This window comes from Schistocerca gregaria, chromosome 5 (assembly GCF_023897955.1).
Source record: "Schistocerca gregaria isolate iqSchGreg1 chromosome 5, iqSchGreg1.2, whole genome shotgun sequence".
NCBI classification, from domain to species: Eukaryota; Metazoa; Arthropoda; class Insecta; order Orthoptera; family Acrididae; genus Schistocerca; species Schistocerca gregaria.
Genome location: NC_064924.1, coordinates 16169545 through 16193630, shown reverse-complemented (window position 1 = coordinate 16193630; position 24086 = coordinate 16169545). Strand labels below are relative to the sequence as shown.

General features: G+C 45.1%; 1 protein-coding gene across 1 annotated transcript in view; it reads right to left on the bottom strand.

Annotated features, from left to right (window-relative positions):
• The window catches only part of LOC126272749 (lachesin-like), a 398134-nt gene that overhangs the window by 48906 nt on the left and 325142 nt on the right, over nucleotides 1–24086 (bottom strand). The window contains exon 6 of the mRNA XM_049975849.1: nucleotides 1789–1947. Coding sequence (XP_049831806.1) covers nucleotides 1789–1947 — 159 coding nt within the window. The remainder of the gene's footprint in view (nucleotides 1–1788; nucleotides 1948–24086) is intronic.

Sequence of the window (24086 nt, the reverse complement as noted above, 5' to 3'; positions counted from 1 at the left end):
CGTAACAAAAAAAAAATTCCCAATAATTCCGATATTGGAACGTATTCGCGTTCTCATGATGAGAGACAAGGATACTGTGGAAATGCGAAAGAGACGGAAATGTAGTAAGTACAAGAAGATAGCAGAGAGTGGTTGCAGTATAGGATGAGCGAAGAGAAAGAGAGAGGCACAGTCGCAATGGAACATAGCTCACAGTGACACAACTGTGAACAGTGCTAGCAAAAGAATGAAGGAGACAGCACCAGAGGGAGAGGGAGAAAGAAGAGGAGAAAGTGGGTGAGGGGCAGTGATAATGAGAGAGAGAGTGTATGGTAATGACAAGGAGGAAGCGAGAGATACTGACAGTGGGACGGAACGAATGAGATAGTAGAAGTAAGAGAGAGTAAGAGTAAGAGGGAGATAGTACAGTGAGAGCAGACAGTAGTCTGTAGTTGTCAGGAGGCAGTGAAAGGCACAAAGAGATAATGGCGGTAATAGGGGCTAAATGAGTGAGTGAAAATGGCTAGTGGGAGTGGGTGGGTATGAGCGAATGATGGACTAGTGGGTATGAGCGAGTTACAAATAGGGGAGTTCGTGGGAGTGAGACGTGAGCTGCGTGTTAAAAAGGGCACGAAAATGTTCGCATGCTAAAAAGCTTGGAAAAGTTTTCACATATGCTGAGGTAGGTAGAATGAGGCAGCCAGTACCCTAGTTTGTAAACAGAGCCATGTTTGTCTTTCTTGTGCTTCAATAGGAGGATTTTTCCGCTGGTGTTTATATCCCTCTTTCACTATGTTGAGGCTCATAATGACCGCATTCCTAACAAAATTTCGGAAAATTTCACGCAGTTATCAATAGAAGATGTATTTCAGAGTCTCTGTCCAGGCAGATTATTCAATTTTTATTCAAAAATACGATAGTCGTCTGTTACATCTACCTTGTGAGAGGGAAATTTGTAGCATCAGCTTGAAACAGCAGAGCTATAATTACAGCCCCAATGGCCTTGCCTCGAATTTTCATTTAAAATGCCTTCGATTATAAACGAACGACCCTCTGCCTTTGGCGACACCGTGAAATGACTGTGACAAACAGCAATTTCCTTAACATTTCAGAGATCCCAAGATTGTACAGAGCAAACGAGTTCTGTACTTCCATATGCAGCATCTCACCAATTGTATTATGCTTGAAGGATTCGTCGAGAGTCTCTTTTCGCAAATCTCTCACTTTAAGAGCTAGTGCGATATGAACAGAGAAAATCTGAGCAAATTTTGAAAGGAAACTGGGAAATGTCATACTTAAATGTGACTAAGTAATAACTTGAGTAAAACACCTATGGAGTGAGGATAATAAAACAAAATACTACTTGTCACTGAAGTAGCATCTCAATGAGTATGACGAAGCTTGATAGGCCTGCACCAGTCCTCCGAACAAGAAAAACAACAGGAATATAAGTAGAGTCCTCAGGATGATCATCAGACAAGGTGACCACTCAGATACAGAGAACGTTATTATGCCCCGAAATAATAATATTGCTTATTGAATCTTGGCAAACAGAGCAATTAATTGTAGAAATGATTTTATCATTTGATATTCCTGAGTATTAATGCAACAGTTCTCTGCAGATTGTGTCAACAAATTAGGGAAAGGTATTGGGGTAAATTTTGAAATAAACTGTCGAAAAGAAACATAATAACGTGAGATTAAATAATCATATGTTTAGAGTGAGGATAACAGGACGAAAATTGATTAAAATTTGGGATATAAACCACTGAAAGAATCCAATTTATGAATGTTCGGCTGCATTCTCACCTGACATTCGTAGGTGCCGTTGTCACGCTTCTGGACGTACTTGATCTGGAGGCTCCAGTCCTCGTCAGTGGAGTGGGCCACCTGGAACCGCTCGTCGTTGGTGTAGGTGAAGAGGCCCGAGGTGAGGATGTGCCAGTCACGGCGTCGCACCCACGACACCTGCAGCCGGAGACACCCCTCACACACGGGCACACAGCACACAGCACAGGCAGAGCTAACGACAGACGCCCGAGGCCGGCCATGCGTATTCAAATACAGAGGTGTGTAAACAGGCAGTATACATCGCTGCGGTCGGCAACACCTATATGAAACAAAAAGCGTCTGTCGCAGTTGTTAGATCGGTTACTGCTACTACAATAGCAGGTTGTCAACATTTAATTTGAGTGTGGTTTTATAGTCAGCGCAAGAGCGATGGGGCACAGCATCTCGGAGGTAGCGATGAAGTGGGGATTTTCCCGTACCACCATTTCACGAGTGTACCGTGGGTATCATGAATCCGGTAAAACATCAAATCTCCGACATGGCTGCAGCCATAAAATGATCCTGCAAGTTCGGGACCAACGACGACTGAAGAGAATCGTTGAACGTGACAGAAGTGCAGCCCTTCTGCAAATTGCTGCATATTTCAATTCTGGGCCATTAACAAGTGTCAGCGTGTGAACCATTCAACGAGACATCATTGATATAGGCTTTCGGAGCAGAAGGCCAACTCGTGTGCCCTTGCTGACTGCAGGGCACAAAGCTTTACGCCTTGGCCCTTCATCACCGACATTGGACTGTTGATGACTTTAAACATGTTGACTGGTCGGACGAGTCCCGTTTCAAATTGTATCGAGTGGTTGGACGTGTTCCGGTATGGAGACAACGTCATGAATCCATGGACACTGCATGTCAGCGGGAGACTGTTCAAGCTGGTGGAACCTCTGTAATGGTGTGGAGTAATGTGGGACCCCTGATACTTCTAGATACGACTCTGACAGGTGAAACGTACGTAAGCACCCTGTCTGATCACCTGCATCTATTCCTGTCCATTTTGCATTTCGACGGGACTTGGGCAATTCCAGCAGGACAATTCGACATCCCAGACGTCCACAATTGCTACAGAGTGGCTCTAGGAGGACTCTTCTGAGATCTGCTGTTCAGAAGACACTTTCAGCCCCTCGTAGCCTTATGGATTTATGGACAGCCATGCAGGATTCATGGTGTGAATTCCGTCCAGCAGTACTTCAGATACTAGTTGGGTCTATGTCACGTCGTATTGCGGCACTTCTGTGTGTTCGTGGGGGCCCTACACGATATAACGTAGGTGTACCAGTTTCTTTGGCACTTCAGTGTATATTCCATGATTTATTTTACGCCAGAAATGCTCAATGTTTCTGTGTAAATCATGTGAAAACACAAATAAAGCAGTGTACCGAGAATTTGTGAACGACACATGTTTCTTGTTGTTGACCACTGAGCTTGTTTTTAAATTTTATCTTAGGTCAGCACTCATCACAGATCGCACTCTTCAATGGTTTGATAAGACAGCTTTAAAAGACACATCAGTATTCACCTGCTGGTTAAAACTTAAATGTGTGTTTGCGTATTACCACATCATTAGTTGCTAATTGTGTCATCAGACTAGCAGTTGGCCATACTTCACTGGACGCTTCAGTGAAGCAGTGGCTGGGTGGTTGGCGTTCTTGTCCACGCCACTATGAGGTCGGGGATGGTACAGTCTATGGCAGACGATGAAGGTTCTTAAATATTCCGCCATAGAAGGTAAGGCGGGACACTGTCACAAGAAACTGCCTGTGAGTCACAGATTAGCGTTACTGTGAAATGTTTTGCACAGTTTCGCGTTGTGTCGTCCGTTACACTTACAAGAGAGGCACAGTCTGCTGTTAGAGCTGTCTATGGTTTGCCAAAGCACATGCTGGAGCAGAACAACATTTACTGGTCGTAGAGCACACACTCCCCCTTGCAGGAGTGTCCTACAACTCCCCAGTGGTCCCTCAACCACAGGGGAGACTGCTACTGTGCAGTGTCGTCAGAATGACGTGTCCTCCTTAGAGCTCGGTGCAAGCACGAAACTCGACAGCAGTCGACAAATGAAGAACTTTGTAGACGCCATATTGGATACACGTATTACGTTGTTGCCATATCATAAATTCTGTGCTACGACGGTATTCCGTTTTAAGGCGACAGCGCATTGCAGATCTGACACAGACCTGTCACTCTTCGTACGATTTTTTTATTATCAAATAACAATTAATCACACAAAGAGAATATTAGCTTTCAGAACAAAGTAAGGAAAATGGAAATTCTTCCAATCCATAAGTGGCATACAGCAAACCAATACTAATGTAAATGGCAGTGTCTCCTTTAGTTTGAGTTCACCGTCAGTCGGTGTTTGGACGGCGTGGCGAGCAGACGCAGGCCGTGGGTGCGTGCAGCACAGCGCCTCACCACTCCGGAGTGTCTTTTGCACTGTAGGGAGACGTCAAGATGTCTTCCTCAACGACACAGACCTTGAAATTTAGTTTTCTATGCAGCAACGGAAGGCCTACCGCTCTTGCTGTTCGTAAATGTATGACTGATGACGAACAGTTGTTTGGTGAGGAAGTGGTTAAGTATTCTAGTTAATAGTGCAGTGAATAGTCTACATACAAATTACATACATTACGAAGTATCTGAGCAAAAATTTTAATTAAAAGGAGGCAAAATGACTGACGACATAAAATTGTAAGGGAACAAAGCTGTAACATCGCTCTTTCTTTTTGCCTATATATGCACGAAACCATCACTGTTAATCTATTGCTATTGCGATTGCTGTTCCGGTTTCTGTCCATTGACTGATGTTATTAAAGTTGTTGTGATTGCTTCTATTGCATGTTGCTTAGAGTGAAAACTGAAAATATACCAAATTATTGTAAAATGTGTACTAATCATTTTACAAAAGTCATCATTTAAAGACATAGTTTCAGAAATTTCAATTTATTTAAACAGAGGGAAAGGTACATTCTTTACTGATTACGGCTGAAGATTTGTGATGTTTGACGTTAATGAGAAGTAAAAGGTAAAATGAAATGCATTCTAGAGTGAACATTTGCAAAGATTAACAGTATCGATATCGACATTCAAGTGTTAGTAGAAAGTTTCAATATTGTAGACAGAATGACTGGTTGGACATAAACTAGCTGGAATATTTTGATAAATTTTTAATGAATATTTATTGGGCTATCTAAAGAACAACAAGAAAAGATAATAAACTTTGCTCACCCGTAATTAAAAATCAGAATCAGTAGTGCAGGGCAGACAATTACGTCGACCCAGCATGATCTGAAGCGTGTGTGATAAACAGATCTAATATCGTACGCAGTGACTATAAACCACACACATCAAAAAAGTTTTGCATCAACCCGGTTACCATAACTCCCGAAGATAGTCGTTGACTGTGGATATTGTATCACAGACACAGTCTCTTTGACTGTTCAGAGTTGTCACCAAACCCGACCAAACATGTAAAGAACCGTGCATGAGCAGAGCCTATTAGACAGAGGGGGTCCGACAGCTAATCAGTTCCATTCATGCCACCAGGAAGGACGTATACGGCTCGTGTTGTCTATAGTTCAACCATGCCTAGACGGTCAATATCGCTGTTCGATCGCGGCCGCATTGTTACTTTGTGCCAGGAACGGCTCTCAACAAGGGAAGATTCCAGGCGTGTCGAAGTGAACCACACCAATGTTGTTCGGACATGGAGGAGTTACAAAGAGACGCGAGCTGTCGATGTCATGCCTCACTCAGGCCGCCCAAGTGCTACTTCTGCAGTGTATGACCGCTACCTACGGATTATGGATTGGAGGAACCCTGATAGCTACGCCACCATGTTGAATAATCTTTTTCGAGAAGCCACAGGATGTCGTGTTACGATTCAAACAGTGCGCAATAGGCTGCATGATGCGCAACTTCACTCCCGACGTTCATGATGTGGTCCATCTTTTCAACCACGACACCATGCAGCGCGATACAGATGGGCCCAACAACATGCCGAATGGGCCGCTCAGGATTGGCATCACGTTCTGTTCAGCGATGAGTATGCCTTTAACCAGATAATCGTCGGACATTTGTATGGAGGCAACCAGGCCAAGCTGAACTCCTTAGATACACTGTCCAGCGAGTGTAGCTGTTTTGAAGTGGCATTACGTGGGGCCGACGTATGCCGCTGCTGGTCATGGAAGGCATCGAAACGGCTATACCATACGTGAATGCCATCCTCCGACCCTTAGTGCAACCATATCGGCAGCATATTGGCGAGACATTCGTCTTCATGGACGTCAATTTGCGCCCCCTTCGTCCACAACTTGTCATTGACTTACTTCAGGATAACGACATCGCTCGACTAGAGCAGCTAGGATGTCCTACAAACATGAAGCCTATCGTACACGCTTGGGATGGACTGAAAAGGGCTGCTTATGGACGACGTGACCCATCAACGACTCTGAGGGATCCACGCCGAATCGCCGATGAGGAGTGGAACAGTCTGGACCAACTTCAACATGTGGAGAGTGTGCCACTACAAATACAGACATGCATCAATGCAAGAAGACATGCTATTGGGTATTACAGGTACAGTAAGTGTTGATTTCACGAGTAATGAAAAGGTCGAAAATGATGTTTATGTTGATCTCTGTTCCAATTTTCTGTACAGGTGCCGGAACTCTAGGAACGGAGGTGATGCCAAACTTTTGTTGTTGTGTGTAAAAAATGGTTCAAATGGCTCTGAGCACTATGGGACATAACATCTTAGGTCACCTGTCCCCTAGAACTTAGAACTACTTAAACCTAACTAAGGACATCACACACATCCACGCCCGAGGCAGTATTCGAACCTTCGACGGTAGCGGTCGCGCGGTTCCAGAATGAAGTGCCTAGAACCGCTCGGCCACTTCCGCCAGTTGTTGTGTGTATTGAAATCAAATTTAAACAAGCTGTGTCTGTTTAAAGCGTGGTGTTGGTTCTTAATATTTGCTCTTATAAGTTAACAGAGCATAATAACTGAACTGAAGCTTTGTCGCTCTGTAATTCTAGTAAAAAAAAAGTTTGGCAGTATACTCCAGCGTCACTAGGTACGGCTTACGTCGAGAGATACACACACGGCGACACCACAGCCGAAGAGAGCCACAAATTATAATGTCTACGATCAAGAGAAGACCACGGTAACTCATCACCAGCTTCGACACATGAAGGCTTACGGTATCAGAAAATTAGGGCATCATGGCAAGTTCAACTGCAATCGAACTGCTAAAGTACAACTACAAAAGCACACATCGTTTTATGTGACTCTTGGGCGTATGTCATGTATGAAAAGTAACCTCACTCACGCTCCATATGCAGTTCAGCTGGATATCTGAGGGAGAACTGTGGCCGTAGATGCCCTGCATTACAGCCAATTGAAAAACGTGAGCCATGAATAGTAACATACGCAGCTGTACTGTTAGGCCGGATTGACTCAATTATGGCTACAACAGGGCCTGGAAGAAATGTGAATGAGAAATTTCAGATTCCGTCCTCTAATGGAGAACCGTGAAGCTGACAATAAAAGTAAACCAAACGACAACGATGCTATCTGCATGACTGATGACACACTTAACGAGGAACATAAAATGTTTCTATGGAAGAGTTAGAGCATAAGGAGAAAGTAGCAAGCGTTAGTGAGAGGTAATAGGAAGGATTGCGTCATTGCAAACAATAAAAGTTATTCAAGCGTCTAGTGTCCTCTCAGTGACACGGGAAAGTCACAAAATGAAGATAAAAGGAGTGACCGGTAATATTACTCCCTTTTTTCCTGAAAACTCTTACTTACTGTCTAAGAAACTCTCATAATGGACTGATACTAGGAGGTGACTTAAACTGTGCACTTCGTGTCACGAATACGAAGATTAACCTTTCCGATGCGCGGGCTTTGTGAGATGTAACAAATGTTGTCAGTCGAAACGGTGAAGTCGAAAACCCTAACACCCAGAAGACTCGTTAGGCTCGCCTAAGTTAAAGTAAGGCATTCCAACTGGACAGGTTTTATGTTTCGGAATATATCAACGTAGACGGATGCAAAGCTATACCACTCAGCATGACCGATCACCACGCAGCTAGTATTAAAGTCAGAGAATCCCCGAGACCTGTCCCGCGTGTCTAGAGCCACTGGAAACCAAACAATAGTTTCCTTGATGACAAACATGCTCGAGAAAACTTTACCGTTGAACAGACTAACTGGGAAATAAAGAACAATGTTATAGAAATCACAGTGAATAGTGTGAGGAGACAGCTAAACTACTTCTTTTTAAAAATGTTCTCCCTCAGGTATACAGACAAGGACAACAGAACGTGGAACTTTGTTACGGCCACTTACCTGAGATTTATTATACTGGCTGGAGGAGTCAGTTATCATTGTAAGACCTCATCCTGACGACACCCGGCGCGAGGGTAGCGGCCCAGACAGCTGCCTGCTGTGATGTCCTTTTGTTAGGTATGAGTCCCCTCTTTATAGCGCTCAGCAAGTCGCTGGAACATTCCCTCTCACATCGCCTTCATTTATAACGTTTTCATCACTGGCACTGCTACAGCTATCAAATTCAGCTTATCGAGAATGCATCAATTTTACATTTTGTTTCCTGTTAAATTTTTTTTCGGATTAAGAAGAGGTCATTTGTCCTGATGGAAGATAAAACCGCTATGATTTATTCGTTTACGAAGAAGTAATCCTGGTCTTTAAAAAATTATAATGGCACAGTATTAACAGTATATAACGTAATTTTTTTTTAATATAGCAGACGTAGTTGCCATTGGAGGCATAACTGGAGAGCAAAACGACGGGCTGGGAGGAGAGGTTTGGAGGTCCAAACAAAAAAAAAAAAAATAAAAAGCTGGCATAGTGAGTAGATACACGGAATGACGAAGTATAATGGAGTAGGTTCGGTTCCTGGTGTATAGTGATATTTTTCTTCTTCGCATTTTGTCGCGGGTTCAATATTAAGTGACGAAATACGTCAGTACATTCAAATTGTAACTAGGAATTGTCCAGGGAAGACGGAGAAAGCTTTGGCGCAATCGGTTATTCAGACAGCGACAGGGCTGCGACGGCGGTACAAATGGGGACATTACTGTCAGCCAGCGCGTGACTTGGGTCATAGTGACGTAAGTCCCTCACGAGTTGCCCAAATACGGTAATGTGCACTACTTTGTCGGCGATGTGAGAGGGAATGTTCCAGCGACTTGCTGAGCGCTATAAAGAGGGGACTCATACCTAACAAAAGGACATCACAGCAGGCAGCTGTCTGGGCCGCTACCCTCGCGCCGGGTGTCGTTAGGATGAGGTCTTACAATATTCAGAGCCTTGTCGGGAACGAGATGGTACTGAGAAGATAGTCACAGGACCGCGAGATAGGAAGCAGATAGATGAGTGGGCTGCATGCATGCAGTACACTGAACACGGGAGTTAACGTCAGTAGCGCCAGAAGTGAACTGCCATTGAACTTTGCTATCCGGAGTTTAATTCAACCTGAGATTCCCTGAGATTTACACCGAGTTCTCTGTCTCTGAACATCACCTTAGCTTGTAGGTTCTTTAAAGGGTGGAGTCCAAGCAGCTGCGCACGTAAAAGTCGCCATAGAGAACATAGTAAGCCCTTGTAATTAAAACGTGTCCCTCTCGGGACACAGCACCTTGTGGCAAGTTATAGGAATTTCTTCTGAATTTAATAACAGTATGTACTGCTACATGAACATAACAGCGTCCTCTGTCACGAAAGAGTTCCTTCGCTTCTGTGACACCAGTCTAATTAAAAGAACACAAATTTCCATGAGTGAAACGAGCAGCAGTGATACTCATATTATAGCTAGTCAGAAATTTTTTTAATATTTTGCGATTTCAAAAGGTGTACCTGGGGAAAAACCTAAGATTATGGATTAAAATGTGACATACGACCACGAAAATCGATAGCAGGCGAGAAATTTGCGCCTGTTTTCTGACGTCACTGTGCACCAAAAGTCGAGTGGAGCTGACGTCTCCCTTAAAATGCACAACTACGTTATTTTTAGCACGAAATTACAACACCTCAAATTACACATATGACTTATGTCTTCTGCGGCGGCCCTTTGCGTATACTCACCAATAGATGAGTCATCCGTCATGCGATGGGTCTATTTTGTCTAAGTTAACATGCCGGCCATTGTCACTCCAACTCCAAATGTATGCAATGAATTTTCTCATTTTGAGAGGTGGTTCGTCTTGCTAAAAGTACTGGTGTTGCTCGCTTTGATGCAGAACATCTTCGTCTGTTGCTCGAAATAGCTATTAGAGAAACACGATGTCCGATAGTCGTTTAGAAGTGGAAGAATAACTCCAAATGTGTGGTGAATCACTGCAGCCCAGACATTAAGGCTGGTCTTGGAAGTTACGAACAACCATAGCTCTAAGATTTTGTGGAATTCATGCAGTGTTGTTGAAAAGAATCCCATTAAATGAGAGCAATGGTCAATGGCAATTAATTGATAGCCTTGACGATATAATATAGCACATTTATTACAAGCAGAAATAGAATTTTACAGAAATCCGGAGAACTCAATTTGTAAAAATGAGGATTATTATCGTGGGCCGTTCTCGATTCACCAGTGTGAATAACAGCAAGGTATCAAAAGCAATTGTTGGTGACTTACTTCGTCACGATGTAAAATAACTTGCAGTATAAGAGCTTCGTATGTTGATTACGTAATAAATGGCGGCTTCCACGATTTCCCTGTCACCGTGCGCGGATATTTGTTATCATAATTTCGCTGCACGAGAAACTCTACATAGTTCCTACTAGAAGGTTGAGGGTATATGTTTGCAAGAATCACTTCTCTTAGTCTTCACATGAACAAATTAGTTCTCAGGGAGGTTACGCAAAGAGCATCCGCTAAAACAACCATAAAAAAATCGTTTGGCCTGTTAACTGTACGAGCTGGATTACATAGTTGGAACGCAGCATGACCACGGAAAGGAGTGACACAGTTAAGGATGAAGAGTGCATCTTTATATGAACGAAATGGCAAAGGCAAACGACTGTCTGGTAGTATGGCATGATTATTTTACTTATCTGGAGTGCTGGAGCACGTTATCTTACTCACGACGCTGTTTGTGGATGGCGTTTATCGGCCAGTACAGGTGTTTACAGCAATCCGATTGCAGCTGCCTCTGCAGTATGTAGAGCCTGGGATCCTGTCTTACAAGCTGCACAGTACTCCAGTGAGGCAAGCTGCTACTCACCTTCATATACGAGTTATTCACTCAACTTCTAGCGACCTGTGGCGTCACCGCCAGACACTACACTTGCTAGGTGGTAGCCTTTAAATCGGCGGCGGTCCGGTAGTATACGTCGGACCCGCGTGTCGCCACTATCAGTGATTGCAGACCGAGCGCCGCCACACGGCAGGTCTAGAGAGACTTCCCAGCATTCGCCCCAGTTCTACAGCCGACTTTGCTAGCGATGGTTCACTGCCTACTTCTCATTTGCCGTGAAGATAGTTTAGCATAGCCTTCAGCTACGTCATTTGCTACGACCTAACAAGGCACCATTATCAGTTACTATTGATATTGTAAACTATGTACCGTCAAGAGCGACGTTCATAATTAATGGATTAAAGTTAAGTATTCTACCAGCTACGTCCGTTGTTTCTAAATTCTAATTTCCTTGTCCTGTTCCAGACCTCACGCCAGCATGCGTGAGTTAAATCGCGTGCCTTTCGGCCTCCTCTAGTAACACGGTGTTGGCTCCCCTGCCAAAGACAAAAGGACCAATACAGTTGCGCCTTCACTGCTGTTCTTCAGCATTTACTTGCACGATCTCAGTTTCCACCACATCTACTCTACCACTGTTGACTCGCATGTTTGTAGGGAAGCGCATTTCTTATTTCGTTTAGCAACATATGTCGTCTTCTGGTCTCGGGGTATACTGTTACCATAGACGTCACTATATGACAAATGACTTTGAAGCACGTGTTTGATAATATTTGCATCTTAACACTGTCATTTGTCGGAAACATTCTTCTGCCTCTGAACTTTGAGTAGCTTGCATTATTGACTTGGAACTTCTTAACAAAATCCATTTCATTTTCATTTCTCACAGTAAAAGGTGTTTTCGTGTAGCATGTGCCAAGCGTCATGTAAGTCACGAAGCACTGTGTCACGTACACACGAGAGTAATTTAGGTTCATCCCATGTGTCGTAGGCACGTTCATACTTGTCAGTACAGGTGAAGTATTCGATCTGAAGCCTTTCGCTGCGTCTACAAAAATTTGCTGACGAGATTCTGGCTGCCAAGGTGACAAAGTCTGGCTGAGGCAGGTTTACAGAATACGCTGTTGGAGCAATCGAGTATGTTAATCGATTTAGACGGTTTCATCAGACTTTGGCTATCTCTTCTACAGCCGCAGCAGTGGTACGCATGGCTGGGGCTAAAGACGGAACTGATCGGGACGGTATCGGTGCGGGGAGGGGGGAGATTGTATTGAGTTCCTGACTCCGTCGCAGCCACTGCTGGGAAACTTGAGCCGGGCCCGACTCGCCGTGTGTGTGTGTGTGTGTGTGTGTGTGTGTGTGTGTGTGTGTGTGTGTCTGTGTGGACTTGCCGGAGTCACGTGACTCTGCGGAAAGTTGCCTGGAGCGGCCGCAGCCCCGAGCTCCTTTGCGAAATGCATTCACTGCTCCCCCAAGTTAGGCCCCATTTCCTCGCCACTTTCCGACCCAGCAGGCCGTGTTCAGTGGTCGCTTTGCGTGTCAGGCTCCGTGTATCTCCAGTCTCCGTTACTTGTACCAACCACCGAACAGCGGCTGTGCAGTATTTGTGTTCGGGGTATTCGTAGAAAAATGTTGATGAACTCTTTCGTTACTGCTTTGTTCAACAATTGCATATTGAATGACCAAAAATACTCTTCGCAAAATATTTAATTTTCTCATTACCATACTAACAGTGTCTAAGTTTATCGTCGCCCAACAACTAGTCACTTCCGGAGAAGTCCTCGTTCTTTCACATGACATCCCTCATCCTGTCAAATTTGAGATCGAATCCTTGTGTAAATACAGCAGAATAATTGTCAACAACTTTTGAATGTACGTTTATTGTATTCGAAACGTATGTAGGAACATACACTGATGAGCGGAAACATAATGATTTAGTAGCACGTTTGTCCGTCTTTGGAACGAAATACTGGGTGATCAAAAACTCAGTATAAATTTGAAAACTGAATAAACCACGGAATAACGTAGATATAGAGGTAAAAATTTACACACACTCTTGCAATGACATGGGGTTTTACTAAAAAAAAATCAAAAAATGTCCGACAGATGGCGCTGGACAGCAAAACGTCAGTGACTGCGCATGACGATCGTGTTACAGAATCGCATCATTCCCAGCCTGGCTGATAAACACCTGCTGGAACGTACAATGTTTATGCAGGATGGCGCTCCATCCCATATTGTTAGACGCGTGAAAGATCTCCTGCGCGCGTCGTTTGGTGATGATCGTTTTCTCAGCCGCCACTTTCGTCATGCTTGGCCTCCCAGGTCCCCAGACGTCAGTCCTACGACAGTTAGTAGGTAGGTTTGTAGACGTATGTGGAATTAGATGCATACGGACATGTCATGTAATTCGGGTAAATGACGGGACGCTGATTTGCGTACGCGTTGCTGGCCCCAGATAGCGACTCTGATTGGATCCATGGAATTTACATCAGGCGAATCTGGCTGCCGAGATATCAATTAAACTTAAGCATCAAACTAATTACGTCCACTTTCTGAATTCTAATTCCTTGTCATGTTCCAGGCCTCACGTCAGTATAGTTCCTCCCTCCTCACTCCAGCCTGCGTGAGCTAAAACACGTGAATTTCGGCCTCCTCTAGTAGCACGGTGTTGGCTCTTCTGCCAACACAACATTGGCGACGAGTGTAAAAGCAGTGTTCTTCTCTATACTGCCCTGATTTCATTGTGTAATGGCTTCGTCACAATCTCCAGATCTACTATCCGAATTTTATCGCTTACAGAATCAGCAGATGCAGACATTACTGGATGCCCTTGAACAGCTCGTCCAGGGTCAACGTGCAATGCAAAACGATGCGGCAGTCACCACTCCACCGTTAATGCAGCCACAACAAGGAGTTGCACCGACCTTCAGACCTTTTGATGTTGCAGTGGAAAGCTGGACGGAATGGTCACACCAATTTGGATTCCATCTCGCCGCCTACAGAATTCAAGGTAAAGAGCGGCAGCCTTTTCTTTTGACATCTGTCAGTGTGCAAACGTACCGTGTGAAAGTCAAATTATTTCCCCGAGCGAAGTAGAAACTCTGTCCTACGAAGAAATTTTGTCTGCATTAGATGCATATTTGAAACAATCAGTCAATGTAGTTTTGAAACGATATATCTTCTTTCGTACAAAACGTACGGCAGGTCAGACTAATCGGGAGTGGGTTGCCAACTTGCAGGGCCTTGCTAGGGATTGTGCATTTGAGTTTAAATGTGTACTCCCATATTCAGATACTATGGTACGTGATGCAATTGCACAGAACGTTTCTGTGTTCGTATAAGGGAACAGACTATGAAACTAGTCAATCCCTCCCTTCAACAAGTGATGGGGGTATTGGATCGGCAGGACACACTTGACTTTGCTCAGGAATCATTTGAAACTTCGTCAACAGTGTGTCAGGTTCATCGGCCCACAGGGCGAGCTGCACGGAGCAGTAAACAGCCTTCGCGCCCGGCCGCGCCGCTGCCGCCAGGATCTCAGCCGATGCAGTGATCAAATCATGCCCGCGGTGTGCTACTAAACATTCGCGTAAGACTTGTCCGACACGCCAGGCTATTTGCTTTTACTGTAATAAAAAAGGACATGTTCAGAGTGTTTGCCAGAAAAAGCTCGGATCGGAAACTCAAAACCATTCCCGGCTCTTTGCTTCGTGCCGGTATCGGAATCGAACCACGGATACTGAGGCTCGCGAAACTTCGCCCATGGCAATTCATATAATTCATTCCACTCCGCCCAGTGCCACTCTCTCTAACAGTGACTGTGTTCGTCCCAAAAATAGAGTGTGTCGACATCGCCAAAACTCCCGTCAAGTCGCAAGTTATTTTGTACCAGTGTCAGTTCAAGTTGCACGAGACAGTCGCTTTTGTCGTCAGCAGGACAATAAACTTTTTGTAGACTTGGACATTAACGGCAAAGTGATACCATTCCAGCTCGATACCGCACCTGCAGCTTCACTGATCAATCAAGACACTTACAAACTGCTGGGCGCACATCCGTTGCGTGCCGCAAATATTACGTTAACTAGATATTCAGGTCAAGAGATCCGTGTGTTAGGACAGTGCAACCTTCTTGCAACATACAAAGGACCAAAAAACTTGTGTCATTCTACGTCCTTCGTTCTTCTTCTGCAGTGAACTTCTTTGGTTTCAATTTATTTCAGTTGTTTAACTTGTCTATAGTAAACCAGGTCTATCAGTAAACCAGACTGTGCCTTCAGACAGTTGCAGACATTTTTCCACTTGACCTCGGTTGCGGTAAGAACTATAAAGCACATTTGGAATTGAAAGTAAACGCGCAACCGAAATTTTTCAGAGCGCAAAATGTTCCCCACGCAATTACGTGATGAGGTTGCAAAAACATTACACGATTTGGAATCACAAGGTATAATTGAACGTGCGCAGGCTTCTCTCTGGGTATCTCCCTTAGTAATTTTGCCAAAACCTTCGGGAAAATTGAGACTTTGCGTGGACTTCAAGGCAACAGTGAATCCACAACTAGTGATTGCAACTTTTCCTTTACCCCGTCCGGAAGATCTTTTTGACAAACTGTGCCCGGGCAAATATTTTTCGAAGTTGGAAATAGCAGATGCGTACTTGCAAATACTGGTGGACGAAGAATCCTAGCGCGTTTTGGTGGTTAACACGCATCTTGGTTTGTATCAATTCAAACGACTGCCACTCGGGTGTGCATCCACCCCTGCATTGTTTCAGCAACATCTACAATCTATTTGTGCGTCGGTCCCTATTCCAGCAAGTTATCTGGACGATATTGTGATCTCCGGCAGACGGAAGAAGAACATTTAGCCAATCTCAGAACATTATTTCAGGTCTTGCGACATAATGGTCTTCGGTTACGGAAGGATAAATGTGTGTTTTTTGCTCATGACTTGCCATACTTGGGACATGCACTCAGTGCCCAAGGCATACATCCCAGTCCCACGAACCTCCGTGCCATACAAGACTTGCCTTCGCTGCAGAATTTGAAGCAGCTACAGAGTGCGCTGGGAAAAATCAAGTATTATCACAGATATGTGCCACATGCCTCTTTCATTTCAGCTGCGCTTCATCGCTTACGTCGTAAAGGTGTTCCGTTCGCGTGGACGACGGAATGCGAACGCGCCTTTGCCGGTTGGCGTTGCTTTCCAATACTTGCCTTACGCCATTCGCTCCCTTTTGTTGATGGTGGATGCATCGGATTTCGAGATCGGTGCTGTGCTTGCGCACAAAGATGGCTCGCACGATCGCCCTATTGCCTTTGCGTCCAACTTGCTCTCGTCTGCTCAAAGAAACTATTCACAGATCGAGAAAGAAGCATTGTGCTGTGTACATAGTTCCGCGTAGTCAGCGCGTACACATCTTTACCACTAGAGCGCGCCCCGCTAAGCACAACAGCGCAGGCTCCAGCGCTGGTTCGTCTCCCCACTACGAGATGGCGCTGAAATAGAAAAGGACCAAATTCTGCTTCCGCCGATCCGCGTATTAATATGTAACGCAGCCAATGAGATTGCTGCTAACGTAGAACCTTTTCTCCTTGCGGATCACACTCGCACAGTGATACATGAACGAGTGAGGTATTATAACGAGTGTACAGACCTCAGATTAGTCAGTCTGCATTTGTCTGCACCAGTCTGTAACAGTCTACATTTGTCTGTACCAGTCTATAGTCAAGTTTCAGTCCGCGCCTGATAAGATTACCATATTCCTGTACATAACCATGACGATAAATGTATAGGCACTTTTGTCAAGTATGAGAGATATATGTGAGAATAAGATTAACGTACCAGTGCCAAAGGAACTTCTGATTGCCAATTGTAAATAACATCCAGAACCAAGTTAAGTAATTTTTGTGCCTGTTATTAATTTAATAAATGTGTGTGAAAATTAAACAAGTTCTGTTTAAAATTGGTCACCGTCAATCTGCTACTCTAAGCGTGCAAGTGTCATTTCTATCGTCTGACCTAACGGCAGAAGATAAACATGCCACGATAAGACCACGAGACATATTGCTGACACTCCCCTACTTCGTTAGAGCGACAAGTGAAATAACCTGATGGTCTGTGTACCGAAGTTCTTACAGTACGCACACCACACATTGGCTCTCGTATTTGGTGTTACAAAGTTTCATGACTTCTTGTATGGTCGTCACTTTACCATAATCACAGACCACAAACCTTTGACATCGCTTTTTCATCCGAACAAGCCGGTACCTCCACGTACAGCGCAGAAATTCATTCGCTGGTCTATTTTCCTCTCGCAGTACCGCTACGATATCTTGTATCGGTCCACTGCTAAGCACGGAAACGCCGATGCGTTGTCTCGCTTGCCTGTTGCTGAGGATAGGGCATTCGATTCCTCCACCTTGCTTGCATGTTCATTGATGCGGAAACCGAATAAGTGGTCGAATCGTTTCCGATTGATTTTCATCGTGTAGCTACAGCCACAGCTGCCGACCCTGTCCTTGCTCCCGTTCTGCGTTTTGTTGCTACGCAATGGCCCTTGTCAGAGTCACGGATCGGGGACCCGTTGTTTCGCCGATTTTTTGCTCAGAAGGAGAAACTTTTTGTACGACGTGGTGTTTTGCTGTTGTGTTCTGATAATGATCAGTCCAGGGTCGTGGTACCACGTTCGTTACAGTCCTCTGTCTTACAGCTTCTCCACCAAGGACATTGGGGTATAGTGAGAACGAAACAACTTGCTCGTCAGCACTGTACTTGGTTGGGAATCAATGCCGCGATTACGAATATGTGCTCTTCTTGCATGGTGTGTGCCGAAACAACAATCAGCACCACCGCGGAAATTCTTTGCATGGCCAAAAGCCACTTTCCCTTTCAACGCTTACAAATCGATTTTTCTGGTCCATTCTGGAATGCTCGATGGTTGGTTGTGATAGATTCTTTCAGTAATTTTCCCTTTGTTGTCCTGATGTCTTCCACAACATCATCTGCCACCATCCAAGCGTTATCTGCTATCTTTTGCATTGAAGGTCTTCCACAGACACTGTTTCCGACAATGGCCCACAATTCATGTCTGCCGAATTTTAGTCATTCTGCAAGGCCAATGGTATTCTGACGTCCTAGCCGTTTTCGCCACAGTCAAACGGTGCCGCTGAACGATTGGTCAGGACTTTCAAGTCACAGATGTTGAAATTGAAAGAGTCGCATTCTCGGGAGGACGCGTCATTGCTCTTTTCTTCCTCGTATCGCTCTCAGCCCCAGATTGGTCGCTCGCCGGCTGAGTTGCTCCACGGTCGCCCTCATCGAACCTTGATGTCTTTGCTACATCCGCCGCATCGGGTTCCTGTTCAGCGGCAGACACCTGCTTCTGCCCCAGGCGCTGTTGTATACTACCGCCACTATCGAGGTTCACGTCGTTGGCTCGAAGGGCGCATTCTTCGCTGCCTCGGACGCGCTATGTATCTGGTTTTCGGGGCCTCTGGTGTGGTGCGCCGGCATCTCAATCAGCTGCGCCTCTGTCGTCGCACAGGATCTGCCGCTCGCCGTCTGCTTTCAGCGACGGTGCCGTCTGGTCAGCGCCGCCGGGGACCCATCTACTGGCTCGCCTCAGCCCCAGGTTTTACCGACGCTGCGTTATTTTGCCCCATGGCGACGCGCCGCCGCTGCCGCCTGTTCTCCCGCCGGCGACACCGCAGTGGACGCGTCGCTGCAGACGCCGGGCAGCCCCTGGTTCACGCGCCGCCCATCGGTCCCCGTGACCAGTTGTCCTCCTACATGGAACTCTTGCCCGCTCCGGACCATATGCCGACTTCGCCCGTCGGGTGCCCCGGCCCGATGGAGGTCGACCCTTCGTCCCCTCCTGTCTCTTGACGGGCGCATACACCGCATGTTGGCGTGCACCCTGGAGTAGGTTTTCAGGCGTTCCCTAGCTCCCCGCGGTCCGAATGGCAGGGTGCGGGTGGCACAGCCTCGCCTGTTGTTAGGCTCCCCAACTCGCCACACACGTCAATAAGGGGTCCTCCCCACGGCGGGCGGAATCCTTATACCACAATCGTACGCCGATTTGCGGGGGAGGAATGTGGTGTCACCGCCAGAAACCACACTTGCTAGGTGGTAGCCTTTAAATCGGCCGCGGTCCGTTAGTATACGCCGGACCCGCGTGTCGCTACTATCAGTGATTCTAGACCGAGCGACGCCACACGGCAGGTCTAGAGAGACTTCCTAGCATTCCCCCCAGTTGTACAGCCGACTTTGCTAGCGATGGTTCACTGCGTAGATACGCTCTCATTTGCTGAGACAACAGTTTAGCGAAGCTTTCAGCTACGTCATTTGCTACGACCTAGCAAGGCGCCAAATTCAGCAGTTAGAATTAATTCTGAACAGACAATATTGTGAATCATGTACAGTCAAGAGTGACGTTTATCATTAATGGATTAAAGTTAAGAATCAAACTAATCTTTCTGAATTCTAATTCCTTGTCATGTTCCAGACCTCACGTCAGTATAGTCCTACCCTCCTCACGCTAGCCTGCGTGAGCTAAAACGCGTGCATTTCGGCCTCCACTAGTAGCACGGTGTTGGCTCTTCTGCCAACACAACAAAAAATGTATTTCACCCGAAGAGCCGACACGTTTTCATTGATGGACGGTCAAATCCTGATGGCCCTATACCCGCTGCAATCGTAATTGATGATATTGCGTGAACAGTTGACCACGTAGGTGTGGTCGGCACCGGGGCTCCCCTTTCAACTATGTATGACAAATGGTGTGCTCCAAAACACTTCTGCTTGCACCATCATTGTGCTCTTTCCACAATTCTGCCAGAGATCACCATCTATCCTACTTTACAGAGAAAACAAGCCACCAAATTCCTCTTTCTGTAGAGAGTCTTGGACATCCAACACTTCGTACCTAGCAGTAGTTTTACTGCCCCTCTACCTCTCTGCGTCGATGCCTATGGTAGTACGTTAAAACCTGTTCTGGAGCACTTTTGACATCAAATTTAATAGAATGCTTAATTAAATACCCCACCCCATGATGACGACTTGACGCCTTCTCCAGCCACCCCATTGGGAACGTCCTGCTCTGCCACACACCACTCTACTCCTCGCCTCCAGAAAAATCGGCGGAAGATTAAAAGCTTTGCAGGAAAATGAGGCAGTTACGCTACCTCTGCTAACGAAACTCCCTCCTCACTACAATAACGTCACTCACCCCCTCCACTACCCACTCCTGGAAATGGTTGAGAAAAGTCACACACTCAGTGGTGAACTGTTGGACAGAGGGGACCTCACGACAGCAGCCTAATATATCGTCTATCACATTGCATGAAACAAATAAGGCATTGGTCTGTTGTTTACGAAATTTTCAATGATATTGTTTATTTAAGCAGTTTACATGAATTACGTCAGTGCGGAATATTATTTATTCAAACAATTTGCAAGGATGGCTTTCACGCAGTTTATTTATTTCTAAAATCACAATACAGCTTGAAAATGACGATGTTACCAAACTGGTGCTACCTTGATGAAAAAAATTCAGAACAGCAGTCGAAACTATTAACAGACAGACCCAAACTGTTCTTAGAGCGCTTCCTTCAGTCACAACCCTAAATAAATAAGTAAGTATCCATGTAACTCTAAGCAGAGCACAAACACTTTCTCCAGCTTTAGCTGCTTTTTTGAAGGCAATATCAGAGAGAGAAAAATTTCTATCTTCCACTGCTCTGTGGTGTTCAGCACTTTCTTGAAACGCTGAGTGGGATTAGTTTATATTTACTGTTGGTGTCAGCGACGTTAAGGCTCTCATTTTTTTTCCTCACTTTTAGAAGCACACTGGTGTCTAAACGCAAATGGGAAAACGAGGTCAATTACATATCTAAAAGCTCATGACATATTTCGGAACCCACAACAGACCGTGAAAAAAAAAGACAACGCAACTAAAGCAGACTGGATGTCTAAAGGATTCTCCTAGAATTCGAAGCACTGTCCAACAGAGGAGACAAATGGACAGAATTTTCTGCGGATTTTCGGTGTCCTACAGCTGCTGATACAGCGATGCTGTAAAGTCACAGTGGCAGCTGCCGGGCAGCATCCCCCCTGCCCGAGCCAGAAGAGACTGACCTGCCTGGACTTGTCTCTGAACAGTCAAACAAAGAAGACATCGCGTGACTCTCTGATGTCACGGAACTTGCCGTAGATACCTCGTCCTGCCAGTGACTTTATCAAACCAGGCTGTAGAGACAACTGCGCCCCCCCACAAAGGAAAATTTGGGACTCTCTGATGTCATGGGTTTTCTGGTGAATGGAGCATTCTGATTGGTTGTTACTAAATTCACACTTCAAATTGATGTTGCTGCTGTGAGAGCACTGTCCGCCAAAGTACAAGACATTCAATAGAAAATAATTTTTCACACATCAGCAAACACACAGCAGTCATATTGCACTGATAGTTAAAAACGGCAAAAATGATTTACAGATCATGAAATTCGGAAACAGTTCATCAATTACGCTGCTCTGCTATTGTCGATGAAACCTTGAATTTTTTGATGTGAAAGCCGTCTCCAGGCATTCTACATCACCATATGCGATTGTACCAGAGTACCATATCGTTGTAGTAAACACATTAAGTATCCCACACCATACGAAATCATCACTTGTGCATCGTGCATTTCGACCACCAGACACTCATACATACACCGCAAAGCAATACAGACGTAAGTGACATAAGCACATACACCGCACGGAGCCAGAGCACTAGGTATCCGCCATGAGATCCGTTATCACCCCCTGTAGCCAACGGTCACGAGGAAACTGCCCCCTCACACACGCGTCCTGTTTCGGGTTCAGAGCTGCCTCTGTGGACGACGGCCCCTCTCTGGACAGGTGTACAAAGTTTGGGCTGCTTACCCCAATACAGAGGCGTCCAAAAACAGCGTGTTTCTTGTCTGGCCTTCTTGCTGCCGCAGTCTGTGCAGCCAGCTGAGACCACTCCACACTCTTGGATTGCAAGAACATTTACTTTCTGAGCTCTGTTGATGAAATACAGTTTCTCAGTTGTGAATTCTTTTCCCAAACCCAAAACCGACATCAGCTGCAGTACAAGATTTTACACACCAAAAGAATGGCGATATTTTTTACACTTTTATGCTGAATTCATCGAGTAGCTTTCGAAAATTTCTCGAATATATGTATTTTGACACGCTTTTGCCAGAATATCACACCATTTATGAGACTGTTCTCGATATCAACCACACAGCAGTATGCTGCTGATCGCTTGCACACTATAATTCTGAAGATAAAGACTGGAAATTGTATCTCCGGAGAGCCGAAACATTAGCTATAAACCACGGAGTAACTAAAAACTTATCAAACCCGCGAAGATACATGAAAACTCGAAAGTAGACGAAACTAGTAATTCCATTCGTGCTTTTTTAACGAAAACCAGTGTCAATTATAAATATGTCTCCAGATTATCCTAGTACTTCACAAAGTCTACTAAGGTTTTAAAACTCATAGTTATATGTGTATCTCATGTATAGAGAACAACCAAATGACTCTTCTACTTGTTTTTCACCATCTACATACAAAAAAACATCACAGTCGAAGTTCTCTCAAATGAATAAAGAAGGGAAATGTGGAGAGCGGCAGTCTAAGCCGTCAACCTGGCCTTTAGATTGCCGTGGTGGTGGGGGGATAATTGTCCAGTGCAAACATTCGCCACATTCAATATTCCCAAATTTCCACATAAAAATCGGAAAATACTCACAACACGTCGACTGCAAAGGCTGCCCAGCACATACTGAGTATTAGGTCATTATTCACCCACCCAGAGGGCAACACCGCTAGGTCAGTTGCATACTCGCACTTCATTTATTTAGTAATGAAGCCTCAGTAGGGCTCATGTTTTGAGCCAGAAGTGTCCATTCGTTCGAGTCAATGGCTACCTCCAACATGCTAACGCACGCCAGATGCAGTCATACTAGGAAACCAGCTACATATTTATCAGCGTAATTATAATTAAATATTATGATCGTAGCGCCAATCTGGTGACATTCTACGATGAGTGAAGTTACTGTGGCACTGGAAGAAACAATTCTCCACGTAAGTCTCTTCTCAATGACTAGACGTAATATTCCATGTAAGACTTTTCATACCACTTACGGTTACCTATGCAGTTTAATCGCCGACCGATGTAGCCGAGCTGTTCTAGGCGCTACAGTCTGGAACCGCACGACCGCTACGGTCGCAGATTCGAATCCTGCCCCGAGCATAGATGTGTGTGATGTCCTTAGGTTAGTTAGGTTTCAGTAGTTCTAAGTTCTAGGGGACTGATGACTTCAGCAGCTAAGTCCCACAGTGCTCAGAGCCATTTCAACCACAGCACAGTGTCGCTGTCTCTCTCTCTCTCTCTCTCTCTCTCTCTCTCTCTCTCTCTCTCTCTCTCTCTCCCTCTCTCTTTCTCTTTCCCCCTTATTTTTGTAACATGCAACGGAACAGAGGTATGAGCTATTAAAACTTAGATAATTTCACCTGGTAGAGATCTCAGCAAAAGATTTCCAAGTCTCTCTCTACCGATATATCGGAAACAAATACCGTCTGCCATTGAAATCGATTGTATGTGGTGATCCCATTAAATATACACATATTTGTCCTCTGGAATAGGAGGCCAGTGATCAAAGTTGCATCCACAGACATGCGGAAAGTTATGTCGCTTGTACTGAAGGAAGGCTACATTCCATAGACTATCAATCATAATAGAGAGTTCCTCCGTTGTCATTTCATAAGCAGTTTGATACATTGCTTTTGCTTTGCTGTAACATATCGAAGCAGTGTATGACTACAGCTGTATGCATATCTGTACATTTTGTTTTTCTACCATGACTTTGTGGCCTGTGTGGGGTGTAAAACCGACCTTAACACCTTTTTGATACATCGACTCCCACAGAAAGCTGAACATTGCATGGTGTAGACTAGGCTGGTCACACAACACACAGAATGGTTGAAATAAAAGACAGAGGCAGAGTT